Genomic DNA, 15,989 nt, shown 5'->3' with positions numbered 1-15,989 from the left:
ATAAAAAGAAATAATAATATAGGTCGGTGTTGATTCAGACTTACGTTTACATATACTACGTAACTACCTAACCAAGATTTTATGAACTTTCAATCATCCAAGAAAATTCAACAACAATGAACGTTTAAATATAATTGTCTTACTGATATGGTTGTTTTACGTATGAATTATTTTGTTTTCAACAATACTAATTGAGTGATAATAGAATGATACATTTTTATATTTATTTTTACATATTATATAAGGATAAAATGATTATAAAAAATAAAATTTTGTATTTTTTTAAGAAAAAAAAATATTGTTAAAATTAACAAATTTGTGTGTGTGAAATATCATTTCTCATACTAATAAAATTCAATCACAAATCTGATGTTTATGCAAAGATGCAGTTACCAAATGCTCGTTTGGCCACGACGATAACTGTTTCTGATATGGACGTAATAATTATATTGCATAGTTATATTCTATAGCGTGAGACAGAATTTTTCTACCATACTCAATCATTTAAATTTATTTCACACTATTCTCACCAAGATAACTCTTAAAATGAAATTCTCTTCGAACTCCGACACATAAAAAAAATTTACATTATTTGATTTTCTTCGTTTTAAATCACTTGAGTTTAATTATTCCATGGTTCGTTATAAACAAGGATGATAACGATTCGGGATTCAGGTTATATATAGATAGTGTCTATTTCTTATTTGATTCACATAAAAAAAATCACTTTAAAAAATATTTTAAAACCCGTGATACTTATAAATACCAACAAATATTTTAAAAAGTATATTTTATATATAAATATATAAATTTAAATTTAAATAAGATTACAAAAAATATATAAAATATAATATAAATAAAATTAATTATAAATTAAAATTGAATTTTAATTAAATTTAATTTGATAAAATATAAACTAATTTTAATTTTATTTAAATTTAACTTAATAAAATATAAATTGAATTTCTATTTTTAGTTTTTACAAATAATATAATACTTGTATTTGACTTGTTTATAATTTGTTACCCACAAATAATAAAATATACAGAAATACTAACTATTTATCGTAATTTTATCTGCAAGTACCTCTAAATACCGGTGTTTTTACCCTATCTAATTATGATGTATCTGTGATATAAAACTTCACGTTTACTTGAACAAATTTAAAAAATAGTAAAACTTACATTCATCCCTATTGTATCTTTTTATTTCTTTCTTATCCAATCAATCTAATTATATCTCTTTTAAAACATTTTTTTTACTTCTTACATATTTCCATTGTACTAAACAATTAAATATCTTTCTTCTTGACTTACGTTTTCTATTTATTTTTTCTTAAAATCAAACAACGAATTGGTGTGATTGGCAACAACTGGCAACACTAATTATCATCCACGATTTTCAATACCTAATAAAAAAATGATTAACTACGTTTTTGTTCTGTGGATTTCAATTGGTTTTAATATTCTTGTGCAAGACGTTTCTGAATACTAAATAAGAATAATCTTTATGAAGATGTGAATCACAAAAATTAAGAATGTTAAAGTATATATAATAGTTTTTTTTTATGCCTATAAAATTGTTGTTGAGGATAGGAGTTGGTGAGCAATTGACTCGAAACTTGGAAGTTAGCGATGGCTTCCTCATATCTTTCGCCAATATACGTAATGCTCTTCTAGAACAATCTCACCTTCTCTTTTCCATTTTCTTTTTCTTTTTCATAATTAAGAACTAACTCAAAATAATTAACATTATCTCAAACATTAAACATGTCTGTTAAATGTGGAAGACATTTAGAAATATGAATATGAATAATGTAAGCAACTCTCAATTTTTAGACTCAACACAGAAGAAGAAGAGAAGATTCTAATTAGGTCAAATTTAATAAAAAATTATAAAAAAAAGTGTAAATACAAATTAAAAGTATAATTATTGAAACATATTATTAATATTTATTACTACATTAACTGTTTTACTGATTAAATGTGAACTAACTTCATCATAACACTTTTATCTATCTGATCTGTTGGTTAACAATTTATCCACACCACGAAAAAGATAACATTAAATTACATGACAGAAGTTATTTAAGTGAACGGACCCTACACAGAAAAAGAATAATAAAATGCATTTAGACATCTAAAAATCGCTGGGCTTAATTTAAAAAAATAAATGTATTTGTTTTCAGTATGGATGAAAAATGACTACTTCAGTCAAACACAAAAGACAGATACTTTGAAAAGGTTTTTGTTTGGTTTTAATTCTACGGTCATAGCCATTTGTAGTTAGAATTAGGAAACAACAAATACTGCCAATTCGAAAGTGAGACTCACAATAAACCTCTATTTTAGTATTTTACTTGCTAAAAGAACAAAGAAAGAATCCTATCCAGTTTCTGGTTTCTACCTCCTTATCTGCTCCAATTCGTTATTTATCATATTTTTCATCATACAATTTACTATTTTATGGCAAGTTGACAATTTGTAGGTCTATGCGGGTTTCTAATCCAGATAAAAATTTGATAGCGTCATTAATTCTTGAAAAACAGTAAAATATATGATTATTTTGAAATTTATTTTAGACAATACTAAAATTACATTAAGGCTACAATTTAAATTACAATTAACATCTGAACTGAAAAACATTAAATGATGTATTAAAAAAAAAACAGTTGTTCTTTTGTGTGTCACGTGATGCTTTAATCATTCTCACTTCTTTAAAAACAATCTTTTTTTCTTTAGAAGAAAAAAACAAGAGAGAAAGAAAATGGATAAAAACAAAAGGATTGATGGCGAAAAGCGTGAGTGGAGTTTACACGGCCATCCGTCCCGTCGTCGACTTGGGAGACTCTGGTATCCTGGGTCCCACTACCATTAAAGTATTAAGGTTCACTTTCCTTTCCCGGCCCCACCACTCTCTCTATCCCTCTGTTTCCACCACTTCCCCCGTTACCCCAGTTTTATGCAAAATATACAAGAACAAGAAAACACCATCGTCTTTTGAGTTTTCGTGCTTTCACTCTTTCGTTTCTTCTTGTCACTGTTTATTCACCTGCACAATTACACTGCTAACACATTTCTGTATTTTCCTAAACCACGCCCCCATTTTATTGATATTATAGATTACAACTATCACTATTCCACGTAATCTCTGTTCTTCCCAAGTCCCATTATGAGGCCTGACTAGTGTAACAACAGTGCCTGGCTTCTTTTAGTTTATCCTGCAAAAGCAAAGCCATTGTCCTTTTCTTGGGTCAAACTAATTTGTTTCCTTCTCACCAGAGTTATGTACACGTTATTGTCTTTTTCTTGCCAGATTCTCATTCTACAACCTCTTTCCTATACTCTACTCTCTTCTCTCCTTAACCAAACTCCTCCCAATAGCTTCACCCGCACCTTATCGCATTATATAACAACAAACTAATACCACGTTAAATTAAAATATCTGTATATTAGAAAATTAGAACCTGTACCTGTACTTAAACTGTACATTGTTCTGTTTTCAGTCATCATGAACGGTGCTCCAAAGCACGAACGCCGCTGGGCGTCTGATACGGTGCCGGATGTTGCATTCGTCAGCGGAGGGACGTCGCCGGGAACCGAGTCATACTCCGTCGCCGACGAGTACGTCGAGGTCACTCTCGACGTTCAAGACGATCACACCATCGTTCTCCGCGGCGTTGAGTCGGTGACTGTCGTTAATGTCGACGAAGGCTGTGCCGCGAGCGGAAATGAAACTCCGGTGTCTTCTGCCTGGTCTCCGTCGATCAGGAGGAGCTCTCCCAGCCGGTGGAGGCAGTTCTCGCAGGAGCTTAAGACCGAGGCGGTTGCGAAAGCGAGGCAGTTCTCGCAGGAGCTCAAGGCGGAACTGCGGCGGTTTTCGTGGAGTCAGGGAGGATCTGAAACGGCGTTCTTGCCGCGAGATCTTAGGAAGCAGCGCGCTCAAATTGAGCGCAACAGCTCCGGTACGAAGAAAGCACTCCGTGGACTGAAATTCATTAGCAGTAAATCCAACGGCGCTGATGCCTGGAACGAGGTGCAAAGCAATTTTGATAGTCTTGCTAAAGACGGTTTTCTCTACCGCACCGATTTTGCGCAATGCATAGGTTCGATTTATTTTCAAATTTCAGTTCAGATTATTCCGTTGCATGTGTTCGCATTTTCATTGCTTTGTTTACGCTTTTGCTTCAAGAGTTTTTTCTATTTGTTGAAGGAATGAAGGACTCTAAGGAGTTCGCACTGGAACTGTTCGATGCTCTGGGTCGTAGACGAAGACTCAGGGTTGAAAAGATCAGCAGAGACGAACTTAGCGAATTCTGGTCGCAAATTACCGATCAAAGCTTTGATTCACGGCTCCAGATTTTCTTTGATATGTAAGCTTTGATTGACTAAATGATATTTTATGAAACATGATAAAGTTAGTTAAAAGTAATTTCTCATTAATTTTTTTCCTATCTTTTTATTTTAATGAACCCCACTCTTCTTAAATATTTTCGTTATTTGCTTTAGTAATTAAGGATTTTCCCAATTTTATGAAAAGAACTGTGACATGAAAAAGTAGCGTTTTAGTCTTTTTTTTTCTTTCTATGTTTTTAATCATTCAGAAATTAAACGTAGAATTTTGTACTAAAGCGAAAAGTTTGAGTTTTAAATAATTAATTAAATAATTTAAACTTAAAATGATCTAAGTTTATGAAGCATTTTATTTGCGGTAGAGATAAATCTATATTTAAGTTTTTTTTTTTTACGTATTTGTATCCGATAGAAATAGAAAAACGCCTGCAAAGCTTTATTTTCCTCCCTGCCTGATTAGAATCCTAATCACCTTCATAGGGTGGACAAGAACGAAGATGGTAGAATAACCGAAGAAGAAGTGAAAGAGGTACATTTCTGTCCGAAATTTCATTTCTTATCTCATCAACAGATATACATCTGTGCACCTATGACATTTTAATTGTTTTCTCCTTTGTCCACTGAATTAATTTTTTAATATATTTAAGACCTTTTATGCATAGCCATGTGAATACTATTTTTCTATAGGCTTTAAAATAGTTGAAGCTAGCGTAACTCATAACCATCATTTTTTGTAAGTGAAAGCGTGATCAACAACTTCAAAAGAAAGGGTAAGGAAGTTGACATAGCCAGATTTCTTTACTTAGTTAGAACATAGTTAATTCCTTTCTTCCCATGTACACTTAATTAACACAATTAACTACAGTCGTATATTTAATTGTATAAGTTTTACATGTGTTGTTTGCTTTTATTTTTAAAAATTGAATTTTAACTTTTTTTTTTTATATTAGCCTTCTTTTCTGTTCTTCTTTTGCTAATAATTTCCTCAAGAGCAAAACACGTCCATTTTCTACTTTCATTATAATGAAAATATTTAATTAACTAATTTATTTTTATTTAAAGGTCAGTGCTATGTTTGTTCTATAGCAAATATACTTGTAGTCAAGTTGACTTTTAATAATTAACCACAACAATAACCAGTTGAAGTTGAAGCAGGTTATCCACAAGCAGTAAAATTACATGTAATGTCACGCAATACGACACCAAATAAAAATATATTGCTATAGATGAAGATTATATTTCTTAAATAAATAAAATAAAAAATTTATCATATTAGTTATAGTGTAAATATGTGTTTTAATAGATTGATCTTTATTCATCTCTCCACTCCGGACGTTTTCTATTAATTGTTCCAAAGCAATAAGTATACTGTTAGGTGCTATTCAATGAAAGTTAAGTCATATTATTCGTATAATAATTAATAATTATATATTTTATCATTTATATGTCACACTTTTTCTCTTCTATCCTTTTCTAATGGTTGTAAAAATGTGTAATTTAATTATACACAAATAATTTCCTTTCAGGCCAATGAATTTCTGGCTTTTGCTGACAGATCACTCCCACTTTCTTGATTAAACAAATTTATTGGAATTTATAAAGTTGACGCTTTCAGTGCGGTTGGTGGGGGCATGATGGACATTTAGCTTAAAAAAATTTTAGGTGGTCCAAACATGCCTGTCATAGAAATACTACCCTCGGTCAAACATTCAAATAGTTGTTTTAATCCCAATGATTCCGTGCTTGTTTTGTAAATTAAACCGATTGACTCTAATTTTTTTAATCTCACCAGTTTAGAGGCTTCAGCACATACCACTTACTAGTTTAGTTAAATATTTTTAAATTTTAATAACTTAAATTAACATTCTAAAATTTGTGGCACAAGTTGGTATTCTCAAATTGGGTATTAAGAATACAATATTACGTTAAGTGTTAAGCAAAATTTATTGCCCGTAGTTCTTTGATCCGATTTCAGTCAAACTCGGGGTTGGTAAAATAATGGCAGAACTTTATTCTTTTGCCAAACTAAATTGTAGGCTATTTTGAAACTGAACCTACATGATGAATTGAGAAAGGATGAACTCAATGAGAAAATTCTTTGATTTATAAAAATAGGACCGAAACAATCACTAACACAGAAATTATATTCAGTGAATATTTATTTATTACTGATGACACAATAAGCTAGACGGTGATAAAAAAATAAATTATGTAGGATTTATTGTGTGATTTTTAATAATAAAAAATGACTGTTTATTTTATTTTTCTTCTTAAACATAATAAAATCAATTTTCTTGTAATTTGGAATTGAGGAACATAACACTTTTATATTATAAAATAGTTATTTTATCCTTACAAAATTTAGCATGATCATCATCTTAAGGACAATATATTTAAAATAGAAAAAATAGAAATGATACATACATACATATATATATATATATACATACATATATATATATATATATATATATATATATATATATATATATTACCTTTTTTATAAAATCTTTGTTCCATTTTACTACTAAACCTAATAAATTTGCTACTCACAACAATTATTAATTTTTTGAAAAATGTATATCTTGATATTAAATGATGCCTCTCTGTAAAGTTAAAATTTGTATTAAACACATGGTTATATTTAATTTCTCAGATCATTATGCTAAGCGCTTCAGCAAATAAGTTATCCAGATTGAAAGAGCAAGCCGAAGAATATGCAGCTCTGATCATGGAAGAGTTAGACCCTGAAAGACTTGGGTACATTGAGGTTCGAATTCTCTACAAACCATAACATCTGAATTTATCAAGAAAACTTGCATATGTTTAATTCCACGATATATTTAGTATGTCAACGAAGAAAATATTGCTACGTGGTTGAGATTTACTCCATGGTTAATTTGGTTTCATTGTTAATTTTTAATTTAATTTTTTTGTTATATAAAAGTTATTATCTACTCTTTCACGTATTTTAATGAAAGCACTTCAGAATGTGTTCTATGCTGGTAATATTTTGTCATGTGTTATAGAGAAAACGACAGCGCAATTTGTTTCGTTTATTAATTAGGTTTATTCATAGTTGTTAATCAAGTCAATGCATGATCAGCTCTGCTCCTTTATATATAGTCCAAAGTTGGGTGAAATTTGTTAGCAAATTACATCCTATAATTAATTATAGGTGTCCTAGAGGACACGATTACATAAGGAATTGAATTGAAGTAACAATTCAATCACTGTACGTGCATAGTGACGAACGCATCCTAGTTGACTCAATTACATATGTATATATTGTGTACTTATTTAATACGCTTTTCGGCTATTTTTCGATAAACTACCATTTATTTGTTATAAAACAAGACCGAAGATAGTATATAAAAACTGTAAATTTTTTTTTTAGATTAGTCTTTATCCAAAGTTATAGTGATGAAATAAATACGTAATTTTGTATTAAATTAAATATTTTAAAATGTCATCATATTACTTAACGCTAGCGAGAGTTAAAATGAAATAAAAAAAAGTTAATGCAGTCTAAAACATATTTATGTGGACATCCAATAAAAAACATTTAATATAATCTCATTGATTTGGCAAGAGCATACATACCTTAAACTCGTACGTGCGCGTGCTGTTTTTTCGTTCTATATGTAGGAAATAATGGAACCTTTAATAATGAAGGTCGACAATTTGAAAAAGTGTTTTAGTATAGGACTTTAAACTCTGCTAGTTTTGCGAGATTTTAATGGTGGCTGTGTTGGCGCAGCTATGGCAATTGGAGACGCTTCTGTTACAAAAGGATACGTATCTGAACTACAGCCAAGCACTAAGCTACACCAGTCAAGCTTTGAGTCAGAGCCTACAAGGAATAAGGGCAAGAAGCCGGATACGTAGGATGAGCCGCAGGATGATCTACTATTTGCAAGAAAATTGGAAGAGGCTTTGGGTTTTAGCATTGTGGGTTTCAGTGATGATTGGGCTGTTTACGTGGAAGTTCATCGAGTACAAGCGAAAAAATGCTTATCATGTCATGGGTTACTGTCTCCTCGCGGCCAAAGGTGCTGCTGAAACACTCAAGTTCAACATGGCACTAATACTCTTTCCCGTCTGCAGAAATACCATAACGTGGCTCAGGTCCACCAAGTTGGCTTATATTGCACCTTTCGATGATAACATTAACTTTCATAAGGTACGCCCCACACAGCACCACCAGAAAACAAGTTGAATATATTAAAGTTGACCATGACAATCTTTTCAAAATGCTGTTTCTCTTATCTCTCACGTTAAAAATATCTTTTTAACGACTTTTTTTTAGAACTTATAATTATAAGAGCATTTGTGCTAATTTGTAATGGATCCGTTTTAAATATATATACTAATAAAATAGTAACATATAGTAATAGTCTATTGTTAAAATGTTGTTAAAAAAAATTGTTAAGATATTATAATCTTCTCAAATATGTAAGATTTTATTGTTATCGTTTTATTATCCGATCATTAGAGATTTCTGATCCATTAGAGTGCTGATCGAGAAGTATTAAAGCCACAATAAGAGATTTAATTTATATTGCAATGTTTAATTTTTTATATGGATATACATATTTTAAAATCTTAAGAATTAGCAAAGCTCGTCTTATTATTAGTGTCATAAATACGTTTTACAATATTCGCATGTCGTAAAAAAGCCTTGGCTAACCGTGCATGATAAAATAAATTCTATTTAATTAATTACTGATAAAAAATCTAACCGTGCAGACAATTGCTGCTGCAGTAGTGATTGGAGTGATACTTCATGCCGGGAATCACCTTGCTTGTGATTTTCCGAGACTTGTAAATTCGTCTGAAAAAATGTATGAGAAGTATTTGGACGGCGTATTTGGTGATCACAAACCCAGTTACGGAGACCTCATTAAGGGGGTTGAGGGCATGACTGGAATTCTCATGGTGATTTTGATGGCAATAGCATTTACTCTTGCAACAAAATGGTTCAGAAGAAATCTTATTAAGCTTCCTAAACCGCTTAATAGGCTCACTGGTTTCAATGCGTTCTGGTATTCACACCATCTATTTGTCATTGTCTATGTCCTTCTCATCATTCATGGTGTAAGTCTTTACCTCGAGCGCAAATGGCACCTCCAGACGGTATGCAACTTTTAGTATCAAATTTCAATTGTTTGGAAGCATCCTTAAAGCTTTTTTTCCTTGCCTGCTTGGTTACTTAACGCATTGATCTCTCTTTTCAGACATGGATGTATCTTGCAGTTCCAATCGTTCTTTATGTGGGAGAAAGAACGCTAAGATACTTCCGTTCTGGTTTCTATACAGTCCGTCTTATAAAGGTGAGCAGAAAAAAAAACAATAGTTAGGCGCTTCTAAAAGAATAATCAAATTTGTTATGATCTTGGCATTTTAGTTTTCTTTCGTTGCTTACAATTGCTCTTGGCTAATCTAGCACAAATAATAAACAATGTTAAAAACTAAAACTTCAATAAGCTAAACAAAACGATGCAACTCGAACTTACGGATCTTATTTTGTGAAAAACATCATTGTAGGTTGCCATTTATACTGGAAATGTTCTGACATTGCAAATGTCGAAGCCGCCTCAATTTCGTTACAAGAGTGGACAATACATGTTTGTACAATGTCCAGCTGTTTCTCCATTTGAGTGGTAGGTTGCTATTTTCTTTTTTCTACATTACTTTACAGTAGCTGAACTTCTAATGCTTCATGTAAATTCTAACCACAAAATGGAGAAAACTAATTTAGTACTATAACGGGTTAACCCCTCTAGGATGTCGAAAAAGAAAATAATTGAAATGAGATCACCTTTTACATCTTACTGTTTCTATTTCACTTTTTTACGAATCTTTTTCATGTTAAGTTGGTTGATATCTAACAATACACTTACGTACAACAGGCATCCGTTTTCTATTACCTCTGCTCCTGGCGATGACTACCTGAGTGTTCACATACGGCAACTGGGAGATTGGACACAGGAGCTCAAAAGGGTATTTTCTGCGGCCTGTGAGCCTCCCGTAGCTGGGAAGAGCGGCCTTCTCAGGGCTGATGAAACCACCAAGAAATGGTACGTGATGGACCTGCCATATTTGTTTGCCTTGTAACTTCGCCCTTAGAAAAGAATTCTTTATGCTCAGATTCCTGTCATCTTCTTGGTATCAATAATTGACACAGCTTACCAAAGCTAAGGATAGATGGACCTTATGGTGCGCCAGCACAAGACTACAAAAACTATGATGTCCTACTACTTGTCGGTCTCGGGATTGGAGCAACACCTTTTATTAGCATTCTAAAAGATCTTCTCAACAATATTGTCAAAATGGAGGAGCTGGCGGTTAGTTTTAGTGCATTCATTAACAAAATATTTATTGGTGTTCTTCACATAAAAATGTGCAAATAAAAAATATGACCAATCTCCGAAGGTTTATATGTACTATAAAAGTAACGTCATGGTCGCTTACTATCCAGGACTCGATCTCTGATTCCAGTAGAGGTTCAGACCTGAGCACTGGGACTGCAGATTCGCTGTCTTCTAGTAAGATTTCTCCGAAACGGAAGAAGACACTTAAGACTACCAATTCTTATTTCTACTGGGTAACAAGGGAACAAGGTTCTTTCGATTGGTTTAAAGGGGTCATGAATGAAGTTGCTGAACTTGACCAAAGGGTATTAACTGCTATATGCATTTATATTTTTAGACTTTCTCTTGAAGAGTTCTATGTATTAATTTCCTCTGCTGTCAGCTGAGTAAGTTATATATGTATTTAGCTTATGTTCAATACCTTATGGACTTCAGGGTGTTATTGAGATGCACAACTACTTAACTAGCGTATACGAGGAAGGCGATGCCAGGTCCGCCCTCATTACTATGGTGCAAGCCCTCAACCATGCAAAAAATGGAGTTGATATTGTTTCTGGGACTAGGGTAAGTCTTTCATTTTTGCCCTTTATTATAACTTCCTACGTTTTAGTTTAGGAAAAATAAAAGAATCGTACAGACTTTGTTTTTGAGTCTTGACTAAGTTGATTTTAAACCTTGATTTGCTTATATAAATTTACTACCAGGTGAGAACTCATTTTGCTAGGCCAAACTGGAAGAAGGTTTTCTCTAAAATATGTTCCAAGCACTGCAATGGACGAATAGGTCAGGCAATCCTCATCAAGCATAAATTTGTAGACATTGTTTTCATCTTGTACTGACATCTTCAATTCGCAACAGGGGTATTCTATTGTGGCGCACCAGTTTTGGCCAAAGAATTAAGCAGGCTCTGCTTCGAGTTCAACGAAAAAGGTCAAACAAAATTTGAGTTTCATAAGGAGCATTTCTAAGGGAGTTTGGACGTATCTTCGTAACTGTAACCAGTCAGCACAAGTGAATTGCAACTTAAACCTTCATTTTAGCAACTTGTCGTGGCCAGATTATAAGATTTATTCAATAAGCTAAAAACTTAAGCACAGAATATGATGAAGCATTGTATATACCGGCCAGCAAGATGGCTGGACATTTCATCATACATGTGGTGGCTGCGCAAAGGAGATATTGCCCTTGCAAGACCTCAGCAACACTTAAGTTCTGACAGATCCGCTCATTCATTCTGACGTATTGCATAGACTATTCCATATACACCTCATAGAAAAATATACAACAGTTTTAAAAGTGATAAAAGGAATTAGGTAGTTTTCCGGTTAAGGAGCAAGACACAACAGGGTGTGTGGACAATTTATTTTTGACAAAATCATAATAGTTTTGTAATATTTTTAAAAATTATATTTGAAAACGATTATTTATCAAGAAATTAAATGACAACGTACCTACACAGAATTTTCTTTTTTTTTTTTGAGTAAATTCAATTATCTTTTTAGAATATGGAGGTTAAAGCAATGTTTGAAGCCTGCTACTTCTGCTTGGATTTCTTATTCAGAAGAAATATTTATACACTGTACATGAAACTGTTAATAGTATTCTATTCTTTGTCCAGTGAATAGTACATGAAACTGTAATTAAGATTTTGAAATAAATACTATAATTCGAATAAATACTATAATCAACAAAATATTTTAACATTTTTTAAACATACCCAACAACAAAATTTGTGTGGTATAAATTTAACTAAATACAAAAGAAATATGTCATTTGACTTTGGCTGATAGGTCAAAATAGTAACTCACGGTGCAAATAGTAGGGCCCGTATAGATGGAGTGACCTTACATCTAGGATAAGTCATACACTTTTGTCCCTTTGAGTTTGTAGTTTGAACTTTTACCAGATTTTGTTAAGCTGAGATATACGGTTGTACATTAATTATAAGGCTTACACTGATAAAAAAACATTATATTTGTATAACATTTTAATTAATAATGTTATATTTCAAATAATTGTATATAAATTTATATTTTATATACGTGTATAATATTATATATCAATTATTTTTATATAAATGTTAGAGTTGTTTTAAAAATAATATTTTTATAAATTTAAATGTAAAAATTTATGATAATTTTAAATAAATATATTTAAAATTTTAAAAAATAATTTACATAAATTTAATATTGTTAAAAATATTTAATAAAAATTTTAATTTTAATAAAAATATTGTTATAATAATTATATAAAAATTAAATTAAATTTAAATTTGAAAAGTAAACAAATTATTTAATTTAAAAAATAAAACTAAAATTAAATAAAAATAATAGGTACAAAGACTAAATTAAAATTTTAAAAATTATAAACGTGAGATATTTAACGTTATTAATATAATACCAACTAAAAAACTTAATTATTACATATTTATAAAAATAAATATTCAATTAATAATAATCTAAATATAGACATAGTTAAATTTTTTTATTAAAATAAAAGAACCAACTGAATATTTTAATTGATAAATATTTATTTAGAACATGTAAAAAAATATGTTTTTATAATTGTATAAATGCATTTCAACATAGTTTCAAATAAAAAATTTAATATGACTAAAACAATTTATATATATATATATATATATATATATATATATATATATATATATATATATATATATATATATATATATATATATATATCAGTCATATAAGTATTTTTAATTGGATTCTATTAAAATGTTTGTTATAATATGTACGAAAAAGTTTTATATTTTGAGTTAATGTGGTTTACATTTTTTTTTAAATTGAGTGAAATAATTTTATTTACTTACTTGTATTTACCAAAAGTTATATGATTAATATACAATAGTCAATAAATGACGTCTAAATTTTATTGTTATTATGTTAAATTATCAAAGAATTAATTTTGATCACTAATAGTATTAAAATTAAATAATGATAAAATAATTAAAAATATATATAAAAGAATATAATAAAAAAAAACTCCAACCTTTAATATATATATTGCTTCTTCTTCTTGACTTTTTGACTTTGAAGGCTTTCTGTCGCCGGCAAGGAACAGTTGGATTGGATAATCCTTACATTGCCATCATCACACATGGCGTTTTCAGATCTCAAATCAAACTTAGCAAACGCTCATTAATTAATAATTGACATTGCCTAATAACTTGTACAGCACAGATCAATCATTCAATACCAATGCCAAGGTAAAAGATTTAGATATTTGAAGTCTTTCAAGATTTTTCCTTGCTATTCCCTGTTACATAAAAACAATAAATTCTTCAACACCTTCGTTTCCACATATAATATAACTGAGAAGTGAAACACCAATTCTCTATACCTAGCTATTCAGACAAACATTCTTATTCAACACATCAAGCAAGCATGTACGATAACAAGTCCTTACACAAGGAACGAGGTAGCGCTAAATGTTTCGTATGCATTCTCGCTTCCTTCGTCATCTTATGTGCACTTCTACTGGTTTTGGTGTCTATAACACGTGTGAGGGAGCCACGTGTCAAAATAAGGTCAGCTACGTCCAACCAAATCACTCACAACGCTTCATCATCGTCACCTTCCTTCAACGCCACCATCATCATCTTTATCAGCATCGACAACCCCAATTTCGATGTCTTCGCTTACGAGAATTGCAGTGTGAGTGTGCTCTATGCGGGTGTGAAGATTGGTGATAGACCAATCAACGGTGACAAAGTGAGTATCAGAAAAACCAAAGAAATTAATGTTACAGTTGATTTGAGGTCCGGTGGTGATCAGGTACCCGTTACTGCTAATTTTTCCGGTGACATGAATTCAGGGAGGTTGAATCTCACCAGCTACGCCAAGTTTACTGGCACGGTTCGTTTTTTCAAAATTATGAATGTCAAAAAGAGCATCCAAATGGCTTGTGCTATGAAGCTCAACTTCACCTCTCACGTACTTCAGAATATTCAATGCCAATAGTAACATTTCTTCCTGGTTTCTCACAGTTTGCACTTTTTTCTTTGCTTTCCTTTTCATTTCATTGTCTTAATTAAGTGCACTTATCTCTTTTTTTTTTTAATTATCTTATTTGTAATATTTTTATATAGAATTTTATTTTATCAATGTAGTTTATTTTTTTAACGATATAGAAATCTGGCCCTGTATTAAAAGTTTCAATTAAACTTCTCTATTTTTACATTATCATTGATTTATTTGTTTTTATTAAACTGTTTAATAATGTTATTTATATTCATTCACATAAGACTTCAAATAGACATTAATTTTAAAGCAAAAACAATTGATTCAAAATTTTAATAATATAGATATCAAATTAAATAAATTATATAATTACAGATGTTAGAGAAATAAATCAGCCTTAATCTTTTTAAATAAAATATCTTTAATGAAAATAAAAATAATGTATTCTTATAAAGTTAATAATTTATTTTTAATTGATTATTGTCTCTCTCCATTTAATGTGACAGTATAGCCTGACTGCGTCAACTTTTTTTTTTTTTCATTTTCAGATGTATTCTAAAGTAATTAATTTAAAAGTTCAACTTTTTTTTAAATACTAAAAATCTTCATAGAATTGTATACATAAGCGCGCTGTGAGTTTAGTTTAATTAGTCCTCTACTGAGTTTGATAATTTTATAAATATATTTAACTTAAATTTTACAATTAGATTTCACAAGAAAATCTAGTTAAAAGTCATGAATTTTTTTTGTAAGAAAAAGTTGATATATTATTAAAAACGCTAAGCAACAATGAGTACTAAAATTAAAGAAATAAGTACAAAAGAAGGCTTATAACAGTTCATGTACATAATGTTCATAATAAGCTTTACATTGTACAGAGTAGGATGAAAAATCATTTACTAAGAAAAAAAAATATTTGCTCATGATTTTTAATAAGGTGTATTCTCGTTTATATAATAAATTATAATCTTAACATTGATTAATATAATATATTAATTGTATCAAGTATTTTTTTTCTTTGTAAATCATCACTCTATATTAGAAGTAGAGTAATTGTTTAAATTTATATTTTCTTGTGCAAAATAGGTCATGTATTAGAATGGTATTTTATGATATTTTAATTTAGTTTTCGTTATTTTTTTTTTTATCTTTCTGAAACATTTTTTTACACTTACTTTTGTATAAACAAATTGTAAGCTGACACTCTAATTAGTATTTTATTTTATTTTAAATATTTTTAATATATATATATATATATATATATATGGTTGTTGAGGTTG

The 15,989-nt window shown here is 30.2% G+C and overlaps 2 protein-coding genes across 2 annotated transcripts; both read left to right on the top strand.

Annotated features, from left to right (window-relative positions):
- Positions 1–2,992: 2,992 nt before the first annotated feature.
- LOC108320368 (respiratory burst oxidase homolog protein A) lies at positions 2,993–12,166 on the top strand. Its single transcript, XM_017551767.2, has 14 exons — positions 2,993–4,105; positions 4,213–4,372; positions 4,833–4,881; positions 7,009–7,122; positions 8,113–8,535; positions 9,102–9,488; positions 9,590–9,685; positions 9,900–10,015; positions 10,265–10,432; positions 10,540–10,699; positions 10,834–11,031; positions 11,162–11,290; positions 11,431–11,509; positions 11,585–12,166. Exons 1-14 carry the CDS (start codon positions 3,511–3,513, stop codon positions 11,692–11,694), a joined length of 2,784 nt encoding a protein of 927 aa, XP_017407256.1. The 5' UTR covers positions 2,993–3,510; the 3' UTR covers positions 11,695–12,166.
- A 1,823-nt stretch (positions 12,167–13,989) lies between these two features.
- On the top strand, positions 13,990–14,884 carry LOC108320322 (late embryogenesis abundant protein At1g64065). The gene has a single exon (XM_017551711.2). It carries the CDS (start codon positions 14,134–14,136, stop codon positions 14,707–14,709), a length of 576 nt encoding a protein of 191 aa, XP_017407200.1. The 5' UTR covers positions 13,990–14,133; the 3' UTR covers positions 14,710–14,884.
- Positions 14,885–15,989: the final 1,105 nt, after the last annotated feature.

Source organism: Vigna angularis, chromosome 10 (genome assembly GCF_016808095.1).
Source record: "Vigna angularis cultivar LongXiaoDou No.4 chromosome 10, ASM1680809v1, whole genome shotgun sequence".
Taxonomy (NCBI): Eukaryota; Viridiplantae; Streptophyta; class Magnoliopsida; order Fabales; family Fabaceae; genus Vigna; species Vigna angularis.
Note: the sequence above shows the minus strand (reverse complement) of the source record. Positions and strands in the feature narration are given on the sequence as shown.